At 30.2% G+C, this 18235-nt stretch overlaps 2 protein-coding genes across 11 annotated transcripts in view; one reads left to right on the top strand and one right to left on the bottom strand.

The window, feature by feature from the left end:
• The window catches only part of LOC127288836 (neurobeachin), a 221068-nt gene that overhangs the window by 40152 nt on the left and 162681 nt on the right, over nucleotides 1-18235 (bottom strand). The gene's annotated exons all lie outside the window — the stretch shown is intronic.
• Nucleotides 1761-5438, top strand: LOC127288842 (protein mab-21). The gene has a single exon (XM_051316524.1). It carries the CDS (start codon nucleotides 1899-1901, stop codon nucleotides 2997-2999), a length of 1101 nt encoding a protein of 366 aa, XP_051172481.1. The 5' UTR covers nucleotides 1761-1898; the 3' UTR covers nucleotides 3000-5438.

Here is an 18235-nt window from a genome sequence, read left to right as displayed (position 1 = left end):
CTGCGTATACGTATTTTTAATTTGGTTATAGTTTTATTAGTGCCCACTATAAAAAAAAGAATTGGTTGTGACGATGAAATTATTTATAAATGTCTCAACCACATTATTATTTGGAAATCAAACATACTCGTTATCCTCAACAAAATATCTGCTCAATTAAATGGTGAATTTTAAAAACGGCTCAAATCCACAGAAGTGTTAATGTCACGCATTTATCTTAATAATATTGTTAGTTAAAATGATTTATGGTTTTAAAAGTTGAGTTCTTTTCGAAATTAATGATAATGAAAAATAACAATGTTGCCTGACAAAACATTTTTTTTCTATACTTGAAAGTAAAGTTTGCCTGACAGAATAACTTTTTCTACTTGATGAGAGATGGGGGCAAGAATATAGTTGGTAGTTCGCATCTAATACCAAAGAAGTTCATTCAAAAAGCTCGCCATTCCCCATGTGTATTTATCTAAGCACCAAATTGCGACAGTAAAAATTAATTCACAGCGACATACAGAAGTTACGAGTTCAAATAATAATAAGATACAGTTTTAGATTTTTTAGCTCGGACAATTTTTTATATATAATATTAATTATTATTATTATTATTAAGAAAATTATTTCAGATTATAGATTACATGCAGTATAGGTTTGATCCAATAAAATTGGATAAATTCAAATTTATACTGATAACTTTAAATCATTTTTATCATTTAAACCCCGGTACTGGGGCAAGGTTAGTTGAATTTCTTTTATATCAAAATTGTAGCTAATTATAATAAACATATATAGTCTTTCAGACGATATATACTATTCGTTGTTCTCAAGAATCCTTGCTCCATCCTCCCCTATACTTTTAAATGAAAGTTTAGTTTTTGTAGATTAAAGGAAATAATATAAGTATAGTCTGTCATATTATGGTATGATGATTTTCACAAAGAAGTACCCAGGTGGAAAAGTTCCCGGTAGTGACTACCGGTAGTGGCTAACGGTAGTATAACTACCGGTACCGCTGCCTGTACAGTCACTGCCGGTAGTTATTACCGGTAATTTTTCCGGGAATTATAACAAAATTTTAGTTGCGATTCCCGGAAAAAGTACTGGTAGTCACTACCGGGAACTTTACCACCTGGGATAAGAATCACAGCAATGCAATATTAAGAAAATTTTGATGGCGATTTTTTTCTGTTAAGCTGCGTGCGTATACGCAAAAAAGTAATCTAGGTAAATATAAGATAAAATTAAAAAAAACTTTTTGAATCTTGTAATAAATAAGTATGTATTTAATCGAAACTCATAAGATTATTCGCACAAGTAGAATGACTCATGTCACTTGAAACTTGAAACCGTAACGCGATAGCTTCAGGTACGGGGGGCACATAATCCGCAAGTATAGACTGCTCACGTGCGGGATTCGCCATATCGAAACTTGGAAATAAATAAGGGAGTTCTCGTGTTCAGTCTCACCCTGGCCAAAGCCTTGGAGTAAGAAAGCGTCCTGCATAATTCATAGCCATATATATAGCATGGAAACTGCGTGGAGGGCACAAAACACTAGCCATAATTTAGGTATAGTGCATGTGTGTAGGATTCGTGGAGGGGTGAGTTGGCAGGATCGATGTTTGAGGGCGGGCGGCGCGGATAGGCGAGGTTTAATCTTCCCCGAGGTTCGTTTATTGGTGGTGGATGCGCGGCTCGTGGTGTGGCCACGCTCACGGAGGCGTGGAATATCACCTGCCTTGTTCAAGGAGTTTTCCTCGCGTGGTGGTGGCCGCGTCCGCAGTCTGCAATCAACTTCAGTCTCGAGGCCCTCGAAGCGCCGCGCATCTTCAGTCAGCCTCGAGGGTCGTGTGAGATGTGGAGGTGATTTCTCAACGAAAATCGGTCTCTATTGAAATCCTCGAATGATGTTGGTGCCATCGGATATGCTTTCTGCCTCTACGAAGATGGCTTACCAGATCAACAAGTACTTTGGAGAGCGGGTTATGACCCGCAAGAACCAGGTGGGCAAGACGATTCAAGAAGTCTGCCGAGTGGTGCAAGACGTTCTCAAGGAGGTGGAAGTCCAGGAGCCGAGGTTCATTTCGTCGCTGACGGACTACAATGGCAGGTTCGATGGACTTGACGTCATCTCGCCCACAGAGTTTGAGATTGTCATATATCTCAATCAAATGGGAGTGCTGAACTTTGTCGATGATGGCACCCTCCCTGGCTGTGCAGTTCTGAAGCTGAGTGACGGCCGTAAGAGGTCCATGTCCTTGTGGGTGGAATTTATCACAGCATCCGGATACCTTTCCGCGAGGAAGATCAGGTCTCGGTTTCAGACTCTGGTGGCCCAGGCCTGTGACAAATGTGCCTACCGAGACTCCGTAAAGATGATCGCCGACACGACGGAAGTGAAGCTCCGAATCAGGGAGAGGTACGTGGTGCAGATCACGCCGGCCTTCAAGTGCGCCGGTCTCTGGCCCCGGTCGGCTTCGCACTGGCCCATTCCGCACATACCTTGGCCGCATCCAAACATTGTCGCCGAAGTTAAGGCCGAGGGTTTCGATATGCTCTCGAAAGAGTGCATCGGACTTCAGGGCAAGCAGTCTGCCATGGAGGGTGACGCCTGGGCTCTGTCCTTTATTGATGCCGAAAATCGCCTTCTGCAAGGCGCCAGCAGAAGAAGATGTCTCAGTATTCTGAAGACACTGCGGGACCGGCATCTGGATCTTCCGGGAAACCCCGTCACCAGCTACCACATGAAAACCCTCTTGCTCTACGAGTGCGAGAAGCATCCCCATGAGGCAGAGTGGGACGAAACTTGTCTGGCAGACAGAATCAATGGAATCTTTCTACAACTGATATCGTGTCTGCAATGCAGAAGATGTCCACATTACTTTCTTCCAAACTTAGATCTCTTCAAGGGAAAATCTCCCAGTGGCTTGGAGAACGCAGCCAAACAAGTTTGGAGATTAACGAGGGAACTGCTCACCAATAGTCGAGCCTTGGAAAAATTATAGTCCGGATTTGTGAGATTGATCGCCAATTGTTACGCAAAATAAGCAGTAGTGCATTGAACCCAGTGTCAACAAGTGTTAAACACTTTCTGTCTTATTTAATAAAAGACAATTTTATGGCGTATATAGTTATCTGCAATAACGACATGAATAGATTATTATGAGTGCTAGAATTAAGACACTACGGAAATGAAATTGCAACAAGATGAGAGTTCTCTTCATAGTCGGATTATGGTTTAGTTGCTTTTTCAAATTCAAATGAATTGAGCGCAAGTTACAATTTAAAAAAATAATCCTGTGGTGCTGTGATTGTGTCGTGATTCAAGCCAATATACGCCCAAATTATATAGTGTCGTGTATATGAAACGTAAAGAGTACATCAGTGAAAGTTGTTTTATATTTTAGTGGAAAATGTATAGAGAAATGAATGATGAGTGGGTGTTATGTGGAGTACTTCGGCACCCAATCGAAAATAACAGGCAACAATTTAGTGACTGAAAAACAATTTGTTTATAGGTTGATGATGTAATGGTCAAGTTTGCAACGTTGATGATATAAACGATTTTATAAATTTTTCTCTTAAAAATATCTTCTTCATCGTTTATTTATCAATAAAGTTTCAATAACAGTTTTTTAGCCAAAAAATTGCACAATTTTTCGTCTGCATTTTTTTAAAATGTTCATCATAAACGTTATTAAAAACTTCACCATCATTTAGATTGCAGGAAGAAATCGAATCAAATATGATGAAAAAATTAATATTGAAATATATTTTGAAAAGACATATTCCAATAGAAAAAGCAGATTCACAATTACAGTTTAATTGATTTTTCTTCCTGCATGAGAGAGCAGAGAGTAATAAGTTGATCCGCCGTCGCTAGTCGAGCTAATATTTGCATTCGACATTAAAATACTTTTACTCTTTTTGAACACAAAAGAAACTAGTCATAAACTTTGTTAAAAATTTGTATACTATCGCTCTTGATATACACATTTTTGTCATCAACTGTAAATACTTTTTAAGTGTTCCATTTACTTAAAAAGCATACTAAAATAAATATGCGTTACTTTACACAAATTATTTTTAAAGTTTAAAAGTTATTTAATTTCAAACTTTCAATTACTATGAGAATAAAGGTAGAAAATATAATCACTCGACTAACGATGAGAGGATTATGTAATTTATACAACCAGGCTAATTTTTAATCTAATAAATCAAAATCTAACTTGCTTTAATGTGTTCCCTTTTGACAAAGTCATTTGCGGTCAATGAAATTTCTTTACTTAATAAAGCAAATTTTTAATAAGTAAAAATTATTTTTCGGAAATAAAAAAAAATTTGTATATAATTAAACAAGACATTTAATTTTCTTGAATGACTAATACATATATATATACCCTGAAAAAAGTAATCTCATATTTAGAGGAAAAATCCTCTTCTAATATCCTCTCAATTTTTCCTCTTAAAACAAAAGTATTCCACTTGAATGTAGAATATTTTTATTCTTTGGTGACTAATAATAAAACAAAACAATTTTTTTGAGGTTCTGATGTCAAAAACATTGAATTAAAGTTAAATAAATAAACAAATCTATTAATTAATGTAAGTAATTAACTACAAATCATTAATTATATTTAATATTTAATTAAAGATATTTAATTTAGTGCATGATAATAGCTTTTCTTTATCAGTTTATAACCATAATTGTCAAATTATATGCGGGAGAAAAATCCTCTCAAGTGAAGACTATTACTTTTGATACAATACATAAGAGAAAAATATGCATCAATTTAAGAGGAATTCGCTAGAATCAAGATTACTTTTTTAGGGTATATATATATATATATATATATATATATATATATATATATATATATTTGTCGTTAAAAAGTTTAAGAGAAATATAAAATATTTCGTTGAAGCGCAAGCAAAAATGTTTTTGAGTTTATTTCGTTAACAACAAAAACTATGAAAAATATTTATTATATATATATATATATATATTTATTCTCAAAAAGAGATTCAGACTGGCTTTATATTATAAAACAAACATCGTTTGGGCATTTAATGACAAACTATATTCCTGATTAACTTTATGATAGTTCCTTTTGTAATATTTAATCAAATATTTCCAACAGGCGAAAAAACGACATAAAATTTGTTTATACTCTTTAAAGAGTTATTTATTTGTTATTGTTTCCGTGTAAATAAGACACGAGTGAGCATTTTTATTTGCGACGGCAATTTTGTCGAACAATTTTTAAATATATACTATAAGACTCGCAAGAGTGTATTTTAAAGTGAAAAAGAAGAATTTATTCGCAAATGCGAATTTTTCATTGAATATTTGTTTTTATCGACACTGCAATTGTAAATATAATTCAAAATATTTATTGAAATGTAACAAAATTAAAAATACAATGATATTTATACGCAAAGAAGTTTTTTTAATTATAATTCCTATTTATTTTATTCATTTGTAATATAATTCCGAGACTCTATTTTTATTTTCAGTAATTATTATCTACAAAAGGGGCTTTATGACAATTATTTATGTTTTAGAAGTAAAAAAATAAATAAATTTAAGTGTTTTTTTTGATCGAGTTTCTCGTGATTTACTATTAGCAAAGCACAAGTATAATTTTTTTTAATAATCCTTTAATAAAATTTGTATACATAATAAGCTGAAAAAGTCTTTGATAATATTACATATATATAACTAAAATTTTTAAATGTAATAAAATATGTCAGTTATTACTACGGTAGCAAGTATTTGTATTACGGTATATGGTATTGATAAGCTAATTGGCCTCGTCTATCTTAATGGTTTCTTCTGTATACCGGCTTTTAGAGTTATTGTTCATGATATGATTCTAGACAAAGGGATTTTAATTGATAGATATTTATTTTAACTATATATATATTTTCAATCATTTTCCTCTGCAAATTATTATTTACAATAATTTGTGGGAATTGACAATTCTCGCATGTAATATTATGAAATTTTAGCAAACATTTTTTATTCGAGATATCCCAAGTAGAAATATCCGTAGCTCGCCGTAATTAAACACCGGCATGGTACTGATCCAATACTGGCTGTCGGTATTGACTTTCTGTACTGGCAGTGTACTGACTAAATACACCGAATCAGTACTATGTCGGAGGTAAAAAAATATTAAAACCAGTACTGGCAGTACACTGTCATTCACACCGAATCAGTACTATGTCGGTGATAAAAAACATTAAATGAAAAAGTCTTTAAATTATTTCAATAGGTAGAAAACGATGATTTTTTATTTAAAAAAATGTATATTAATTTCTTTCGAATACTTTCCCTCAAAATTTTGGATGTAATTGTAATGTATTATTATATACCTATATAAAATATATTTATGTTTTTTTAGTTATTTTAGTACTCATTGAAATATGCACAGAAAATTAAAAGGCATTAAAATAAGTTGCAACGCTTATTATTTTAATCCAATTTTGCTTATTTTAATACCAAGATGGATTAAAATAAGCAAAATTGGATTAAAATAATAAGCGTTGCAGCTTATTTTAATGCCTTTTAATTTTCTGTGTGTGCATTAAGTTATTTATCATGCATACAATAACAATAAGTTGAGAATTTTTTTTCTAATAGTTTTAAAAATAAAGCAAATGTAATTTTTTCACTGTAATTTTTAAATATTATTAATAATTAAATATTAAATTTAAAAAATTTTTCACCATTCATATTTTACAGTCGTCTTTTATTAACTTATTTTTAATTATGTAATTCATCAATCATTTTTGTCTGTTTTAATATTATTTACGGTAAAAATAATTTATTAAAAATATTTAACTGAAATTGATATCCAGTTTTATTTCATTAAATCTTTGTAAAAATTGAAAAAATTTTATGAGTTTAAAAAATTTAAGAATAAATTCATTTTATTTTCGTGATCAATAGATAATACAAACTTTGAAATCAAAACTTTTGTATTAGGTGAACTACTTCAAGTCAGCACTTCAAGCCAGCGCGGCTGTGCGGTATGCGTATCTGACTTGCGTTCCAAGGGTTTAGGGTTCGATCCCCCATGCGTGCGAGATTTTTCGTTCTTAGTTTTAAGTGTTATAAGTACAATATTTGTTCATGTGTAATATCAATTATTAAATAATTATTAAATTATGTATAAGTGCAAAGTAAAAAAAATTAAATATTATGAATTTAAAAAAATAAAAAAATTTACAACACAAATTATTTTTTGTAAAATAATTTATTAAAAATAAAATAATTTAATTAATATAAATGATAATTATTATTTTAATTATTTATTGTTAATAATATTTTATATATTCTAAATAACATTAACTATTATTGGCTTCACATTACCTGTTCGTGGTAAAAATGGGAGTAATAAGCTAATAAGGATGAAATTTGCATTGGAAAGCGTGTTTTAGCATTTTGTAAAAAAGTGAGATTTTAAGTCCGGATGAGTACTTTGCCAGTATTATGCCAGTATTATTCTAGTACTACGTTAGTACTGGTGAGCGGGACAAAATCAGTACTGGACAGCGTTACCAGCCAGGGTTGGTCCACTACTGGCCCAGTACGGCAGTCAGTACCGTTATACTGACTGGCAGTGTTGGGTCAGTACTATGCCAGTGGCACATTTCTACTTGGGTACTTTTGAACCTATTAACATTTTTTTATAAAGTAAAATTTTTACTTTGGGAAAAAAAATGTAGTGACTTTTATGTATTTTAATACGGTGATTACAAAAATCATAGTGACCAAATATTGAATGTTAAAGATACTGGATATATTTTTATTATGTTTCAGGGAAATTTATATTATTATCACAGAAAATTAAAAGGCATTAAAATAAGCTGCAACGCTTATTATTTTAATTCAATTTTGCTTATTTCAATCCATTTTGGTATTAAAATAAGCAAAATTGTATTAAAATAATAAGCGTTGCAACTTATTTTAATACCATATAATTTTCTGTGATATTTTATAACTAATTATTTAAAAATACTCAATTTGATAAATGTGTCTTAAATAACCCAAAAAATTACTTTTCCGCCTGCTATTGGTGGTTAGGCGGCAAAAGCCTACTTTCCGCCGCCTGTACCTGCAGCACGGTATATTCCCTGAATATCCGTTGAATACCAAAGTTGAATATTCTCATGATCTTCTGGAAAAATCAAAATGTCCGCATCATGGGAATATTCCATAGTGACATTCAGGGTATATTCCAGTGACATTTATGGAATATTCCAGTGACATTAAGGAGATATTCAGGTGATATTGTGGAAATATTCCAGTGATATTGAGGGAATATTCCATGGTTACATTGAATTTTTTTTTTAAATGTGTTTTTAATCTTCCTGCTTATTCAAATAACAATTTATAACATATTTCTATTATTTCAACACTTAAAAAAAATTCAATATAACCGTGGAATATTCCTTTAATATTACCCTCAATGTCACTGGAATCTACCCTTAATGTCACTGTGGAATATTCCCATGATGCGGACATTTTGATTTTCCTGGAAGATCATGGGAATATTCCACGGTGGTATTCAAGGGATATTCAGGGGATATACCGTGCTGCTTGGAACTAGGCTTAAAATTTTCGTAAAAGGAAGTAATTTTTTTTAAAAATTTTGAAAAAGTCTATCACTACGTAAATTGAGAAAAATGACCTTTTATCTTTAAAATTTGATAGTAATATTATTTGAAAATAAATTTCAATTTTTTTTTTTTTTTGTTGAAAAGTACGATTAAAAACTCACAGTTTGAGAAAAAAACTTTTAATATTGATGCATTTTTAAGGAAGTTATGAGCATTCAAAAATTAAAAGTCATGAAAATTCTGAAATTTTGAAAAATTTATATCTTCAAAACAGCTTTTTAAACAAATTTGATAAAAATCATGAAAGCTATTAGTCTCAATTAGTACTATAAAAGAAAAAAAAGTTTCAAAAAAATCGGAGATGCGTGGAATACATCATATATACTTATGAGCAGAAATTAAGTAAATTTTATAATTTTAACCCCAGTTTAAAAAACCATTTGTACCTTTTATGACTTTTTTTAATATTCAAACCAAATATAAATCATTTGAATTAAGTAAACATATGTATTTGGGTGATTAAAATTAAAATAGCATTTTCGGCATCTAATATGAATATTAATTTGACAATATTGGAATTGGGGTTAGCAGTATTTTTTTAATTGTTTATCTACTAATTTCAAGATAGAGAGGTTAAACATAGGACCTCGATTGCTTACGTTTTCAAAACTCAGTGTAATCACTAAGATTATATTATAATGCGTAGTTACAAAAAAATGTTAATATTATGCATCACTTTCGTTAGCGATACCACTGACATTTACGCTCGACAAAAATGACTTGCTTTTCTTCCACGGGTAGTGTAATTTGTAGATGCATTAGAATGTTATTATTATTTTTCCCTAAGATTCTATAATATACACACGGCTCACATACTAAATATATATCAAGCTTGATATTGAAAACTTATGATATATTTCACTTAAAAATTTGAAAATTCCGGACACACCATTATGATTTTTTTCCAAAATTATTTTTATTGGCCAAATTTTTTTCTTAAAATATGGTCTTTTAATTTCACAACAAAATTTTTTTCATTATAAAAAATATTAAGATTTATGGTCTTTCATACATTGGCAACTTCAGGTTTAGTCGAAAGGACAAGTGACACCACTGACATTTTGACAGTAATTTGTCTGTCAAAGTTTTTCAGAGTGTTCCTGGCAGCTAAAAATTCGAATTTAATCAAGTCAAGTAATGCCAAAAAATAATTAACTAAAGAAATTTTTATATATTTATAAATACTTGAGTTTCATGGACAGGAGAGAAAAATGCCATTTCAAATCTAATCCCCCGTTTATATCAGAGCTAGAAATAAATATGAATTAAGCTCTGAGACAAATATAGTACTTTTTCTGAATGTATCTATACTGCAATCACCTGGTAATTTATTGTACAAAAACTATTTAATGATTTAGAGAATATGTGTTAAAAAGGGAAACTATAGAACGCTTTTACATTTTTTAAAAAATATATCGGGTACTTATATGAATTTATTTACACATTTATCAAAATGGAGTTCTGAACAGATTGTATTTGTAGTAGACATTTTAGTAGTTTATACTATAGTATAATAAAGGTTCAATTTTATTTTTTCTGTAGGATGTATTCCACGCCAAAGTGTAAGTCCATCTGCAATTGCATATCTCCGATTTTTTTGAGATTTTTTTTTCTTTCAGTACTAATTGAGATTAGCTTTCATGATTTTTTTCAAATTTTTTTAAAAAGCTGTTTTGAAGATATAAATTTTTCAAAATTTCAAAATTTTAATGACTTTTAATTTTTGAATGCTCATAACTTTCTTAAAAATGTACCAATTTTAAAAGTCTTCTTTTCAAAACGTACTTTTCAACAAAAAAATCGATTTTTTTTTAAACGATATTACTATCAAATTTTTGAGTCTTAATGATAAAAGGTCATTTTTCTCATTTGACGTGCTGATCAATTTTTTTCAAAATTTTTCAAAAAAACTACTTCTTTTTACGAAACTGTTAAGCCCAGCCCGATAATGGGCCAACGATTTTTACAATATTTTCGGAATTTTTTAAAATTGTTTTAAATTTTTCCAAATATTTTCGGTTTTTTTTATACTACATACTTTTATGTATTTTGATGCGCTGATTACGTAAATCATAGTGACAATACCCAAAAATTTGATTTTTATGGTGAAAACCATAAAAAAGTCCCAAAATTTATGGTTTTTTTCGTTTATTGGGTAAAATATGCAAAATTAAAAAAAATGCATAAGATAAAAAAATGTATTTTAATAAGATCTATAACTTTAGTTTGAAAGTTTTTTTTTAATTTTGCATATTTTACCCAATAAACGAAAAAAACCATAAATTTTGGGACTTTCTTATGGTTTTCACCATAAAAATCAAATTTTTGGGCATTGTCACTATGATTTTCATAATCCGCGCATCAAAATACATAAAAGTATGTAGTATAAAAAAAAACCGAAAATATTTGGAATAAATTCAAAAAATTTTAAAAAATTCCGAAAATATTGTAAAAGTTTTTTGCCCATCATCAAGCTAGGCTTAAAAGTTTCGTAAAGCAGTTACTACTTATTTTCGTAAGTAGTTTTTTTGAAAAAATTTTGAAAAAAATTGATCAGCACGTCAAATGAGAAAAATGACCTTTTATCGTCATTAAGACTCAAAAATTTGATAGTAATATCGTTTAAAAAAAATTCGATTTTTTTGTTGAAAAGTACGTTTTGAAAAGAAGACTTTAAAATTGATGCATTTTTTAAGGAAGTTATGAGCATTCAAAAATTAAAAGTCATGAAAATTCTGAGATTTTGAAAAATTTATATCTTCAAAACAGCTTTTTAAACAAATTTGATAAAAATCATGAAAGCTAGTCTCAATTAGTACTAAAAGAAAAAAATCTCAAAAAAATCGGAGATATGCAATTGCAGATGGACTTACACTTTGGCGTGGAATACATCATAGGAATGTTACGGATTAAAATTACATAATTTGTAAATTTTAAAGTTTAAACAAAAGTGATTCAATATTTTTTAATAAAAACAACCTCAATATGGTATTTTTAATACAAAAGTATTGTGTATATGTGAGTTTAACAAGAATTTTTTGAGAAAATTTTTAATTTTCTAATACTTTTAATCAAAACATGTAGTAAAAGTACATTTTTACACTTTTGCATTATTCTAATATATTGTTCCTCAGATAAATAAATACTATTTTTGTTTTTAAGCCTTAATGCATATCCATACATTTACCAAATTACGATGGTCAAAGTGCACATCCACCAATTTACTTGGTAAATGTGAATAATTTCTTTATTGTATGAAATCTTATTGACTCTTATAATATACCAAAAGGCCCGGTGAATGTACGCGTTTACTGGTATTTGTACATTTACCGTAACATACAGCGTCAGCGAGTCGTTTGCAATTTAAATGCACAATACCGAGGAGTAAATAAGCATATATAATTATAACCGATTTCGTTTACTAACATTTGAATTAACGAATTTCAAACATATAAGCATAGAATTGCGACCATTAAAGCTTATGCACAATTATTCTTCTACTATCAATAAAATCTATTTTAGAAGTTCCATGCCTTGGTTTTCGATGTGAGAGAATACGTCTTTGTGCTTTATACGCTAAAAAGATACTCTTCTAATTTAAATTAAAACATAGACGTATTTATCTATTTTTTCGTTTTCAATTTCTTTAACATAAAAAATTTCCAATTTTCGACTGTAAGTTGTTTATTTGTATTATACCGTGAACAATAAACGCAAGTAATTTATGTTTAATAAGGTAGATTAAAATATAGCGATGAGTATAAAATCGCGCGCGCGTGTGTGTGTGCTTATACATTAAATGATTTTACAACCTTTAGAATGTGAGGAATGATTTATCACGAGTTGGGACACAGGAACGCACTCGCAAATAGTCCCAAGTCCAGGTACTTGTTTTTCATCGAGATTAGCCAGGCGCGTCCCGTTCGATCTTTACCACCGGCGCGGCGCGTCACGGTCGTTGGTGTCTCTTAATTTTATTGGCCGTGGGTCGCATGATAAAACAAGAGAAAAAGATATTGCTCAGGGCCTAACCGGTAATGTGACACTACACTTTTTTTTGTCAACTCTCTGCTCTTCTCTTTGCTATATCTTTCTCTCCCCTTTTCAGACATGAATAGCATAACAGCCACATTTATGTAAGTTACTTATTGTCATTATACGGATTAAAATTAATAATTTCTACACATTTGCTGATGGAATTTTCGTCGATTGTGTACTTTCATAATCGATAATATAATAATGCATTAAAATTTTGATTTGTATTTCAAGATTATATTAAGAATGAATAATTATCATTTTTCACATTGTGTACTATAAAGTAAATCGCAAAGTGGTGTGAATAGTGCACGACGATCTACGATTCTTTTATGAGCGAAACCACTTAGTATATCGCTTCTGTAAGGTGGGGTCGTCGCGTTTCATGTTTATAGGTAGTTGAAATATTGATGAGATCGGCAGAGTGGTTACTGTTTACGAACCTTACTTGTTATGGATATAATTTCGTGCATTTTTCAGTACCTTATTCACCCGTGTAGAAATTTCCCTACCAGAGCCTACCAGAGTGGTGAATAATAATCTGGCCCCCGAGAAAATTTGGGTTTCCTATCCTGGGTAGAAATTTTGTCATGGCTCAAACCTGGGCCAAATCTGGCGTCCATAAAATTGGCATGAAACGCCTTACCCGATTTGGGCCACAAGATGAAGCCACATTTTGACGCTTCCCAGGTCTGGCCCGGCGTTGTACTCCCGTCCGATCCGGAAAAAACAGAAAAAACCTAGTCTCATTTTTGTTGCAACTCAAAATGAGTCAATGCTAAACGACATAGAAAGTGGCGCCACCAACCTGGTTCATTTTTGTTGTACATCAAAATGAACCGCCCACACGAGTCATTTTGAGTTGAGTTTTTTTCTGTGTAAATTTCTACACGGCCAGGTGTAATCGCAAGGGAGCCTATGAACCTGATATCGCAATAAGACTATTAAATAATTTAAAAAGAATAAAATGTTGAATTGCTAATTAACTAAAGTTGTTTTTTAAAGTCAGTTGAATGAAGACGTCAGACTGATGCCTAACACTATGAATAAGATGGTTGAATAGAATATAAAGGGTGTCAATGACATCCGGTGATCTGGTTAAGGTCCTGCTGAGAGGAGCTGTCGAATAGCTTCAGGCTTTCAAAGTGATCATGTCGGCACGCTTTGAATTTCAAGAGTCTATAACACCGGGTTCACTCACTTATTAGTATCACTTGCCAACAAAAAGTTCCTGAGCAAATATGTCGAGACTCTTAACAACACATAGCCACTGGTTTAAATTATAATCTCATTCATTCTCGAGTGGTGAATTTATTAATTATATTTTCCGTTGAAATATAAGGGCCTGATCAGACGAGGCGTTTCATGCCATATGAAATATATTGAAAACATTTTTTATTCCCATTTTAGGCAGTCTTTTTTCAAAGAAGGACAGTAAATAATTTTTACTTATTAGAACATTTTCATGACTGAGTAAAATTGAAATAAATGATGTTGTGTGCCACTCGATTCGATGAATTTTGTGCGAGGGAAGAGATCGTTTTGCAAGGAAAGAAGGGTCCCTACAACATTGAACACGCATCTTTTGACGAGAGTCACGAAGCTCTTGGGAGTAGGATACACAAAATATAAAGAATAATTTTAGTAATTTTCCTCATACAGTTTACTAAGTTAACAGTCGAAACATTATCTTGTCTCGTCAGTCAAATCATGTTGAATGTATATCAAAAATAAAACGAGTTACAATAGCTTCTGTTTGCACTACAAAATTAGATTCATTATATTGATTAAAGATGAGCTAACATTCTTTACCAAATATAAATAAAATAATTTTTCTTATTTCTGCTTTTAACCCTCTTTAATACTTTGGATGGACACTCAACGAGTAACCCCTTTAGTGACACTCTAAATAATAATATTACAGGAGATGAGGAAGTGTAGAAGGGTTAAAAGGAGGCTAAAAGCTAACCTTGATCACTTGTCATGTGCGTCAGATATAATATAAATAATTAAAATCACATACAATTATATTTTATTCTTCTTCAACTTCAAGTATAATTATCAGGGCAATATTATTATTGACAAAATATAATATTCGTTGTATGTAAATTTCAAATTAAGATTTTTAAATGAAAATTTAACCTAGTTTCATAAAAAGTTATATGTTTTTCATTATTTAACTGTTAAAGTTTTTTAATATTCGTATCGGCTAATTATTATTTTTAATGATTATAATATCAATATAATTATTAACAGTGAGTGGCCGGCATCGTATAGAGTATACCGCCTATATTTATATTATATATGTGCATTTATTGCTAATAGCAAAATAATAAACATTTATCATACACAAACGGGTTCGTTAATTGAATTTGCTATCTTCGTTAAATTTATAATAATTTTGCTTCGGTTTCATGCTCTTCTCAAAATATACATATATACAATAAGAAAATTACTAACTTGGATATGCAATCGATTACAATTCCAATGCAAATGCACACCACCCAACGAATCTTGCATATTTGTAACTTGCTGGCTGCTAATTTTATAAAATTTTATAACACTATATTTTTCTTCCTCTTGAATAAATTGACGTCTCGTAACATTTTCTCTAAGAAATCCCATAATATTTTCAACGAAATACGTGTATGTAATTTTATTAAGGAATTTTGCTTTTTTTATTATATATCTTATTGATAAAAATTAACTGCGTGAATTTTGAATTGAAATAAAAGTGGACTACATTAAACAGTTTACATAAGTATGAATAACATATAAAGTATAAACTGCATTAAAATTAAACATGAAGAGTTTTTTTATTTATATTTAATATTGCTTTAGTCAGAAAGTAGAAAAACTTGCGACAAACTTACAGCAAAATTACCATGACAGCTGACGAGCTTGCGCGGTAAGGTTGTTGAAAGTTTTCAATGAAATATTATTTATTTAATTTTTTTAAAATAGTTTTATACATCTTCACGGAGAAAATTTGTTCCGAGAGTTTTACTGAACTTAGTTCGGTAAAATTGGGATATATAACAGCAAAACGGTAATTTTTCAAGAATTATTACAGTAAAATGAATTTCAAAAACTGTAATGCAAAAGGCATAAAATATTATAACAAGTTCAGTTCGGGAAACCGTAAGGTACTGGCAGTACATAAACTAGAACAATAGCTAAGAATATTAAGGTCTGTTTTTGATAAAATATAAAATTAAAGACTACATGTTTTAAATAAAAGATTCATCAAAAAGTGATAAATAGCACAGGTTTTTTTGGTTACTTTTAAATATTAAGAAACGATCGTTTCAAAAAGCAACTTTTTGAGAAATTCACTGAATAAATATTGATTTATAATTTCTTGTAGACTAATAGTCGACATAATCATATGTATAAGTTATCGTAATATAAACCAATGTTTAATTATTCAAATTTTTCATATATTTACAGTACTAGCTTGTAATAAATTAAAATATCATATCAATTTTTACCTGTCATTACTACCAAAAATAAAAAAAATATTTTGAAAAATTCCTTTTGTGCAACTATATCCCAACTTTCAGTTAAAATTCAGTAAAATGTCCGGAACAAATTTTCTCCGTGTTAAGTCATTAGTTTATACGTAAATGTTGACTATTCTTATCAAATTATAATTATTCGTATATGAATGTAATATAAACGATTGATTTTTCTGATTGTGGTGTGAAACGAAAATGAGTCCATTGCGGGCCATCCGATAAAGAAAAATTATATACATACTCCCTGAACAATTTTGCTTTTTTTGCAGTTTTAACATGAATAAAAACAATTTTTCATTTGACAAGTTAAGAAAGAAAACTAAATTTGCCAACGATATTTTTGTATATTCTTTTAAAAACTTATTACTTTAATTACTATAATTAATCAATCATTAAATATTACCAAACATGTTCGTAAACATTATTTGATATTCTGTTCTATATATGCTTTTCAAAAAAGTTAATGAAAATTAATCAAAATTCTGTTCAATACTCTTTCCCCTAAAAAACTGGTGAATATTCCCTAATTTTAAAAAAGTATTCTTTAAAAATTAAGTAATATTTATAAATTTTTTGGGGAAAAGCATATTCATTAGAATTTTGTGGAATTTTCACGAACCTATTGGTTAATATTCACTAATTTTTTTGAGGAAAATATATTCACTGGAAGTTTTGTAAATTTTCACAAACATTTTTGGTAATAATTACAAATATTTTAGGGAAAAGCATTTTTCCCAAAAAATTATCAACATTCACCAAAAAAAGTTGGTGAATATTCCCAAAATTTTTTACAGTGTAGTCTAATTTATGGTTAGACTTCTCAACTAGCGTGCGACGAACCTGCGGGTTCGATTCCTAAATGCCTTTAAAGATTTTCTCCTTTAATATTAAGTTAAAAATATATTTTATTTTTGGGATTGCTAAATTAACCATTCTGAATCTTATCGGTATTAACAGGCTTTGTTGTTGTTGCAACTTTGCCCTGACAATTAAAAAAATTACTTAATACAAAACGGTCACATTTTGTCTTTCATTTATCAAAAAACGATTTTTCATCCAAACAATTCCCTACCAAAAATTTCCACAGTTCACTACTGGCGCGGTATATTGATTGTATGACATAATATTTATTACATATTAATAAATTGATTTAAAGTGACAGGTACCGAAAAACAGGATAGTTTAAACTTTACATTTTGGTATTTTATAAATGAAATATAATTTGCAATTAAAAAATGTCTTAGACAAAGTGTGAGCAATTTGTTTTTTCACATCTTGACATTAAAAAGTTGAATTGAATGAAAATGAACACACTGTCAAATCAAAACTGCTGCTGGTATCAAATCTGTATTACAGAAAGAACAAAGAAGGTTAGTTTGACCAACAATGTCGACACAACTAAACTTTAGTTGACATCAACCAAAGTTTGGTTGAGACTACCAAATTCTTTTTCATTTTCTTATTTAGTCGTCTGAAACAAACTTTGGTTGTTGTCAACTAAAGTTTAGTTGTGTCAACCAAAAAATTTTAGTTGCACATATATTGAATGAAATATTTGGTTGTCATAGCTCAAACCTTTTTTCTCAGTGTAGAATTGTTACGTGAACTGTTATTCAAAACAATTCTTTTTTCTCCGTGTTGTGGCGACACTGGTAATTTTGCTGTAAGCTTGTCGCAAGCTTTTGTGCTGTATCTCAGATACAATAAATAGCCCCAACTTTTACTAAATCAATTATTATTTGAAACGGATATACATATATGTGGAGTACAAAAGTGAAGAAAGTATTTTGATATTAGAAAAGGTTTGTTTTCAAAGAAATTCACAATCCTAAATGGTGCAAATAAGATGCCATCTTTTTGCGACTAAAAAGGTTTTTACGTTCTTGGTGATGGATAGCTCATTATGGTAGCATTTCGAAATAATGAAAACGAAAAATAGTTGGAAATCGATTGATATGCAGTAGCGTGTGAACAACACATCACTTGAAATGAAATCCAAA

The sequence above is a fragment of the Leptopilina boulardi genome, unplaced genomic scaffold (genome assembly GCF_019393585.1).
Source record: "Leptopilina boulardi isolate dan_hultmark-lab unplaced genomic scaffold, ZJU_Lbou_2.1 LbouV2_396, whole genome shotgun sequence".
NCBI classification, from domain to species: Eukaryota; Metazoa; Arthropoda; class Insecta; order Hymenoptera; family Figitidae; genus Leptopilina; species Leptopilina boulardi.
The sequence above is the reverse complement of the archived record's forward strand: the minus strand, read 5'-3'. Positions and strand labels throughout refer to the sequence as shown.

Excerpts from the sequence above, each read along its gene's own strand:
- LOC127288842 (XM_051316524.1), top strand. The coding sequence starts at position 1,899 with ATGATGTTGGTGCCATCGGATATGCTTTCTGCCTCTACGAAGATGGCT.